Source organism: Xiphophorus hellerii, chromosome 3 (genome assembly GCF_003331165.1).
Source record: "Xiphophorus hellerii strain 12219 chromosome 3, Xiphophorus_hellerii-4.1, whole genome shotgun sequence".
Lineage (NCBI taxonomy): Eukaryota > Metazoa > Chordata > Actinopteri > Cyprinodontiformes > Poeciliidae > Xiphophorus > Xiphophorus hellerii.
In genome coordinates, this window is record NC_045674.1 from 9,962,737 (window position 1) to 9,971,893 (window position 9,157).

Consider the following 9,157-nt stretch of genomic DNA (forward strand, 5'->3'; position numbering starts at 1 on the left):
TGAACTTTAAATTAAATCATGCTTCTACATAAGTTCTGCTTAATACTAACAAATGGAATGTACATGAGGCTTTAGGTTAGTAAGGACTAGTTTTAAATGGTCGATCTTCAATAAAGAGGCTGATTCTAATCTGTTGTCTTCTCACAGTTCTTAGCAAGGTGAATGGTGACACAAGTTGAACAAAAGAAGCAGTCTGGAGTTTTACACCCATGAAAAATAAAACCCCATATTGTTCTGCTACTGTTCAGGGATAAGCCCTAAATGTGGATTAGTTTGTAATGTTTTATCTTTTGTTAGTTTTAAGTACTTTAGAAGTACTACATTGCAATTTGGTGATTCAAGTTCAGCAGAATTTTATGTAAAAGGTATTATTAAAAAAACATATTTACAGCACTGTCTTGAGGAAGTATCACAGTTTACAGAAACAGAGTATTTTCTTTCACTAACAAAGAAATTCCCAAAGAGGTTTCTGCAGAACTTTGGCATAGCATCAATGGATCGGCTATCTATTGTCTCTTTCGTTCTGTTTTTAGGCATTTGTTTTGTTCTTATTTCCCATGAACTCAGAGATTTAGATATTGCTTCCTTGCTGTATTTAGTCTTTTAGAGCCTGTACCATTTTATTTTCTAGCTGACCAGTTCTCAAAGAGACTTTTAGAGCACAATCTTGTCTGGATAATTCAGTTCTTAGCGATATGTTTTGTCTAATAGTGGTGTTCTTGCAAAATTTTATTCTGCAGTGAACTTTGAACTAAAATCTTCACTCACTGGTTCCTTTTATTAGATACACCTGTTTAAATTTTTTAGTTTGCACAAATAGTGAATCAGCCAATCATATTGCAGCATATTTAGGGATCTAGTTGGGGTGAAGAAACCTTGACATAAAAATCAAAGATCAGAGTAAGGAAGGAATCGAATTTATGAGACTTGTTGTAGGCATTGCTGTAGTTGCCAAATGGGCAGGTCTGATCTACTGGAATGTTAATGTACTTGAGTTTAATAATCATCCAAGGCATGCTGATAACCATCTCTGTACTCTGTAGATGTCTTGAACCTTGAAGCAGAAGAGCTACAGCAGCAGAAAACCACAGAGGGTGCCACAGTTTGAAAGTTGCCTGGTTTGAATAGTTTCCATTTTAGCTGCAATGTTCAGCTGGTGGTCAGAATTACAAAAAAATAAAATAAAAAATAACATGAAGGTATGGATTCATTCAGGCTTGTTTCAATAGTTCAGCCTGGTGGGGTAATTATGTGAGGGACATTACTGGCACACCTAGTGCCACAGCCTTGCAGAGTATTTTTCTGAGCCTGACTTTTTGGTCATAATGGGTACTCATCTGCTGATCTCCACTTTCAGCTAAGTAATGTACCATATCATAAAGTTTAAATAATCTCAAATTGGTTTCTTTAATGGGTTCACTGTACTCAAATCCCCTCCTTATCTGTGCAGCTGAAAAATCTGCAACAGCAATGTAGTGGTATTGGTGAACATGAACCAGATTTCATGAGGTCTGTTTTTGATGCTAGACTGAAAGCGTTTCTCAAAGCATATGGACATTCAACTTGGCACCAACAGGATATACCTTATAAGGTAACCAGTGAGTGTTTGTTTTACAGGGTCAACTCAATTGGTGCATTACATACGTTTTCTGGAAAAAAAACCAAACAAGCAAATAACAATAGTAACTCGAGTTCTGCTGCAGACAATGTGACCCATTTTTACTCGAGTGTGAAAAATGTCATGACCAGAATCAGCTGCTTCAGCTCTGCGAGTGTTCCTCTTTCCCTCACTGCTGTACAAACACACATGCTATTGTCTTCAGGGAGCTTATGCAATCAGGAAGAACAGTAGCTATGGTTGTGAGGTCACGCATACCAACCATGTAGGTTACAAGCAGAAGACTTTTGGGTCTATTTAACACTTTAACTATGGTACAGTGGTGATGTTTTTGTGGCATTTTAGCATACATTCATTGGGAACGTTTAGCTCTTGTAGTGCACTGCTGTCAACTCTTAATTATGCTTGTATGTGTGCTTCAGTTGATAAGTCAGAACATAAACTCAACATAGTAAAAAAATAATACAAGGCACTAGACATGTACAGGGAAGGTATTTTTAATGAAAACACAACCAGTTATCTCCTTCAATAGCATGTCTCTTTAGGGATCCAGAGCATGTCCAGTCATGCAGATACACACTTGATATTCTTGTATAAACTCTTGTGACTGTACAAATGGCCTGTGAGAGGCAACAAGTGTTCACCACAATAAACCGAGCTGACCTTTTCTTTGGGCATTTACAAGAGAAGAGCTTTTATTGGCAACATAGTCTCTAGTGGCAATGAGGTTTAAAGACATGTAGTGGAGGAGCTACTTTTTAATTCACTCCTCTCTTTGGCAGATGACTGTTGCTTTTTTACAACTGAATAATTAAATCTACAGTGAGAGGGCATTTGAAGTTCCTGCTTTTTTTGTTGTCTCACAGCTATATTTAAAATATTTGCTCAACATTGAAACAAAGTACTGTAAACTCCACCTGTATTGAAATAAAAAACAGAGTTTATCTGTCAGATATGTTTATTCAGGTGTGAATGACACAAACCCCAGCTACCGTTGCTGCTAAGGTCTAGCCTCAGGCATTACTTTCCACAAGCCATCTTACAAATTGCAATGCAAATTTACATGACTTCTCTTTTCCTTTTGTTTGCCAGCTCAGAAATTTCCCCATTTCACGGTACTCTGAGAACAACTTCTGCTTTCCTGTTCTACGGGTGGAATCGCTAGAGTACAGTCACAGTTAGATACACAAAGAGACAAACCCACAGGGCACAGCATATAAACACACAGGTGTATCCAGTAAAGCCAGTGTGTGACTTGTACTGTGTGCAGAAAACTGGGGGATGTGAAGTCATGTGTTAATAAACATGAAGAGCGTTCCTCAAAACACTTAACAGGAGGAAATAAAAAGAGGAAACTTGGCTGGTACAGGACAATCTGCTCTCATTGTTGTGTGCATCTCAAAAAGTCTTACAGAACAATCTAACCATTGCACACAATGGGGGTGGGAGGGAGTAACATGTTTGAAAACATTGTTTGGACATATTTTTTCTTTTTAATATTTATCAATACTACAAACCACCTGCTCTCTCTCATAATTATTTTATACACAAAGAGACATGTCCTCTAAGTTCAAGTTAAACTAAGCTTGATGGTATAATTGCACATTTTCAACCTCTCTAAGCAGGAAAGTGGATCCAGTGCTCTTTTTATTCCACAGTGGAGATTGCAGGTCCACAGGTTAGCCTAATTTAATAACTTGCCGGAGTAGAGGTTGTCAAAATCAAGCAAATTTGACTTGAGTGTCGTATGGCAGTGGGAAAGTGATTTTGGTTAAATCTCAATAGGATTCTTTTGGCTCATGTTTGATTTGTTGTATGAATTTCATTCTTTTTAACAGAATGTGTAGCTATGTAGGCTTACTGTGCAGTATTTGAGTCAGTGTGAAGATGATGAGTATCATCTCACAGGTGTATATAGGGTGTGTTGCTGAGATGTATGTAGAGGTGGAGAGATATGTGATGAGAAAAGCAAAGTATCATAAATTCATGTAGTGAGAAATGCATTTTGAACTCTTACATGCATATTGTGACACTGAGGGAAGATTTTTTTTTTACTTATCAGATGAATTAAACAGGACACATAACAAGGATATTTTTGTGAAAATACCATGCAGTGTTCCTGTCATGGTGCTTTATTTTTTGCTTCTCTTACAGTTATACACTAATGGTAATAACCGGAAACCTTGCTAATATTCCATTTTTAGCAATTGTTTCAGAACAACGCCAGTCCCACAATTACCTGTTAGTTGCAGATGTTTAAAATGTTTACTTCTGTGGGACTTTACAGATTTTTGACTTTGTCAGAAATTTTAAAAGGTTTTACATTGACTACATTTAAACTGAGAAACATAGTTTACTTGTGCAGTTTAAGATCAAGTGGAGCTATCTGAGCTATCAAACTTGCCAAAAAGGAATGTAAGCTAGTGTCCCACAGATTCACCTTTTTAATTGAAAAGATTGAGCAAGCAATAAAAGGTATTTACAGTATCTGTAATGGGAATGTCGAAGTGAGCCGAAGTAAATCTAATTGCACCCTCCTGTACCTAACTCAATAAAACAGTGTGCCCCTAATTGCAGCAGTTTCATTACTGGAGATTTTATTAATAGTCTCTGGGTTGCAAATAAGGTAGATGGCACAGAGGAATTCTATTTCTAGCTGAAATATGAATACATTTAGGATAACTACATATTTGGCTTAGCTTTCTGCTGCAACGTAGTAAATAGTGCTTAAATTCCACGACTTCACCAATTTAATTCTTAAACTGCATTCATCCTTATAGGAAAATCAGAAATCTTAGCAATATCTCTGAGCCCCTGTTTTCTTTTTCCAACAAATCTCAATAAACGCTTTATACCTGGAAGTGAAGGTCCGCTTCTTTATCTGGGTGGAAAGCTGCATGCCATGAGACATCTGGGACAACTGCTCTTCTTGCTCTCGCTGCATCACCATCTTGGTTTCCATGGTAAAATACCCCAAAAGGCACCTGTGAGTGTGTGGGAAAAGAGAAGCAGGAAGGGGGAGCCAGGTGGGATACATAGTTGATGAGAATCTCACACCAAATGCACATTAGTCCTAGCTGGGTAATTTACTGGATTCGGAATAAATTAGACGTATACAGCTTTAGCAATAAATTTATGTATACATTATTAAAATGTTGAGAAAAAATATTTAATCAAACTTGATAAACCTTTTAAAAGGTTGATGCAATTTCCTGAGGTATTAATGAAATATGTGATATGTGATAGCTCTACTTTCCCCTACTCTGTATTTACCACATGATTCTTTCTTTACATACCATATTCCAAGAGTGGTAATTGAGTATTAGATGCCACTGTTCTCTCGTGTTTCATAAAATATGTATTTGGAGATGGTATTTGGTGGAAAAAACATACACAAAACAAATTGAATAGAAACTACTGGATGCAGCAACACCAACCCAACAATTCAAAATATCAATAGGAAAACTGATGTTAAACTAGCTCACTACAAGGTAACTTATTTCTCTCTTGCATCTTTATTCTATAATACTTAGTTATTTTTTGATCTGGCAAAATGAGTAGTTTATCTTTGAAGTGCAATTTTGCAACATATTAGTCCAGGATGTGCAACCACTGCACTGAAAATGGAAATATGGAAGTAAATCTTATAAAATATAATTTTAGGAAACAATAATAGTGAGAACAACTTGTGTTTCCATAATGAGCTGATAAAGCATTCTGTGAGAAAGAGGAAATTAGATTTTTCAATGTCTGCAAACACTGAAATGCACAAAGTACTGTAAAAATATTTTTCAACTTAACAAATAAATAGGCAAAAATATCTTACCAGTAGTATTTACATTTTTCAAATTTAAAGCACAGGAAATGGAATATTATTTCAGGCTGGAGTTGTACTAAAGTTGGGCTTAATGTCCCCTAAAATATTAAAGCCATCGAGTAGGAAAACAGAATGATTGTAATTAAATATTTTAAATCTAAATTGATATCTATCACCTGTTTAGATCTGCAATTTAACAGATAAAAAACACAACAAAAGAATTACAGCAACAATGACCATAATAATGACTGCAACAACAAAAGTAACAAAGGGTTCTTGGTCAAATTGCCTCTTTCTCAGTTTGCACGTAGGTACTACTTTTTTGTCCTTTTCTGTTTCTGTTTTGTCCCCATGATTTAATGTCTAAGAAGGTTTCTTTTTCAATTTTCACAACCTATATAAAAAGTCTTCAATCTCATAATTTTACTTGAATTGTGTAACTGTGTGTTACAACTTTTTCTATTTCCTTTGGTTCTAAAACTGAGTTTAGCCAGTTGGCCCCTAAGAAATATGACAGATGATGTCCTTGATCTTTCTAAAATAATCAGATTTCTTGCTGGTGGATATTATTCTCAAAGTTAATTAACCTATCTGAAACGTCCTCCATAAGGGTACAGTTTGGTGCAGAAAATTGTCCAGACGATAATGGCTCCACTTTGCATCCAAAGAATATGGGTATAATATCAAAAAACTGTGAAGGGGTGAAATGATAATCACCTCTAACAAAAGCATTTACATTCCTTTTGTAAAAATATCATCAATTCTCTTAACAAGCTTAAGAAATACAAAACATAGCAATGTTATTCTCAATTTAAAACATGAATACAATTTAAATCATTTTCAGATATGCTATATTTGGCATTGCCATTTGCTACTTTAAGAAACATATCAGTGAATTTTGTATCCCTGTTTATATTGCAGAATTAAAGGTAAATTAATACATTTTACCACCTGGTATTTAAAATCTCATGGTATATTTTTGTGTAAAAGGAGATTCCCATTTGTTGTGAAATAATTCAAATGCTTCTTGAACAAAATACCAAGGATTGGGTATGGGTGTGGGTGAATCCAAATAGGTATCATTGGGAAGTGAGATTCAGCCTAACTGGGTAATCAGTTATGGCTGCTTCTTTCCTTTTTCATGTTGAATATGTCAACTATTTAGTGAATCGATTAAGTGTTACACAAGCAAAATGGAAAATAGCTAAATAAATTAGAGTAAAAATATCTTGATTTTGGTTAAAGATTTGGTGTCTTGAAAAGGTGTGTTACAGTCCCATGTTAAATGAATCACTCTTCTGCAGGCTGCTGAGTCCCTAATAATCCATCAGTTGAGGTTTGGCATGCTACTGCCCACGCCCTGCCTGTCATTAATCATGGTGCTGCTCTGGGGAAGTGAACGCAGAATGCGCCCAACAAACAGAATCAGGTTGCGCTTGAGTGATAGCTTCATTCTACCACTCCCAACAGAGAGCACCTGTGTTTGCAGGATAATGTGTTATTTCTTCTCATCTTCTTCAATTACACAGTGGAAAACAGTGCAGTTAGATAACAGACTAATACACTGGTGGGTCAGTTTAATCCCTTGTGGGGTTTTTTTTTGTTTTTTTTTATCTATGTTCATGACTTTGATGTACAAAAGCAGAGGTTTGTTTGAGCACTAATAATGGCAGACCAAACTAAGTGTCCCATTAAAATTGATCAATCTCTATTGGTAGGCATGGATACTGGTATGGAGGGAAAAGGCAAGCACAAAGTCTCTTAACTGAAGTGCTCCCAAAACTCATGTTTATCACTGTAAAGGCGGAAGAAAAGTGCATTCGGATGATTTTGCTTGGTCTGTTCGGTTTGCCAAGGAAAGCTATGTCTGAACAAAATGAGAACTTACTTGATGTCATCCCTAGAGAGTAATTAAAAGCTACATCCACTGAGGCCAAGAAAAGATTAGACCATTAAGAAGTTCAACAAGCTGGATAAGCTAGAAAATACACTCAAGAGGAACAAGAGAAAAGAAACCTCCTTGGCAATGCAAGACCGTCTAATTAATAGCACTTTGCAGATGTGTTGGGGGAGAATGCAATTCACACAGTCCTAATATGTTTTGACGCATGGTAATGCATGAATTCGGTCTTTATTGACATCAGATAAAACCTTCTTGAATACTTTTTGTAGTATGTCTAGAAAATGTGAAAGGAATCAGACCCTACTTACCCTTTCTTCAAAAGGAAAAGAGATGAGGTCTTCTGTCTGTCAATGAATAGTAGGACAAATATATCCCACTTCCTTTTCCAGCTGCCTGCTTGTCTCTCACCTTAAAGATGTTCGGTCTTGGAATCTCCCTTCTCTGTATTACCAGTCACGGTCTACGTCCACCTCTCTGTCTCCTTTGTCTTTTGCTGAAGCGATGAGGTTGACCCTGAACACAAAGTGTCCTCCAGTGCCAAGTATGTGGACCACACAATGCTCTTTCATTCTTAAGTTGGTAAATATAGACTGATGACATTCTCTCCTACCCATAAATACCCCCAACCTAGGCTGCACTTGTCCTAAATGTACACACACAGTCACCACTACGACCATAATCAGTGATCATCACTATCAGCCCTATCGATTTAGAGCTATTTCTTTGGACAAGCAGCTAAGACAGAAGCAGCAATGAGACAACTGTTCTCTGTACAATACAATAAGATTAGCTGAAGAGAAGAATTAGAGTGGCCTTTTGTTCAACTGCCACAGAAAGAACAAGATATTTTCAACCTTCTTAGCACTATCCCACCGGGATGCAAATGTAAAAAAAAAAAAGATTTCAGAGCAGGACTGATCTTTGATAGGAAAAAAATAGAAAACAGAAAAGGAAGGTGTTATAAAAAGGAAAACAATTGAGAACTGAAAAAGTCAATCGTGTTTTATTAAAAAACAAATTATCTTATGGAATGTAGGTTGTGATAATTTTGTGAAACCAAGAACTCGCCACTTCTTGTTGGGTCCAGAATATCTCCACTTTTGAAATGTTGTCAAACAGTGGCATGCAAACTATTTTAAAATTATTATAAGGCAGTGTATTTCTGTCCTAACCTTTTTTTATTGACACATAAGCTTTAATATGGTGCTAGAACTTCATGATATAGCAAAATAGTTATCATAACATGTGTTTACAATAGTCCAGTAACAAAGAACTGCTACTATCATATTTGTTTGATATTAAATTTCAGATGTCAAGCATTATTACTCTACAAGTCAAAAATATATTAAGCCAGTTAGATTGACTCCTAGATGTCCTAAACACCTACAGCTGATGCATAATTAGAGATACTAAAGCTCAAGCAGAGTGATGAGGGCATTGTTTATGATTGATGATCAATAAAGAAAATAGGCCAAATATGGCTTAAATCTAATCAAGCAAAAGAGGCTAGAGATGTGTTTATCATACTGAAGAATAAATTATGATATATAGTAATTGTTTTCAATTCTATTACCCTTAAAATATTTATACTTTTTTTTTAACCCCACTTTTTTCACATTTGAATCTCTAAGATTGCATTTGAGTTTGTGGCTTGTTGTTGATGGTTTCACATGTCCGCAAATAACTTAAGAAAATCTGATTAACATGTGTCATATTTGCAAGATTCTTTTTCTTAACATGCATGACATGGATATTGCTGATTTGACTCACAATAACCAAACATACACCAATGCTCCAACTAGAGGGAATCATTCAAGGA

General features: G+C 35.9%; 1 protein-coding gene across 1 annotated transcript in view; it reads right to left on the bottom strand.

Moving 5' to 3' along the window:
• Positions 1-7,838, bottom strand: part of myom3 (myomesin 3) — a 63,172-nt gene extending 55,334 nt beyond the window's left edge. Inside the window, exons 1-2 of the mRNA XM_032557991.1 lie at positions 7,647-7,838; positions 4,474-4,602 (exon numbers count right to left, since the gene is read on the bottom strand). Coding sequence (XP_032413882.1) covers positions 4,474-4,580 — 107 coding nt within the window. The 5' untranslated portion in view covers positions 4,581-4,602; positions 7,647-7,838. The remainder of the gene's footprint in view (positions 1-4,473; positions 4,603-7,646) is intronic.
• Between the last annotated feature and the right edge of the window lie 1,319 nt (positions 7,839-9,157).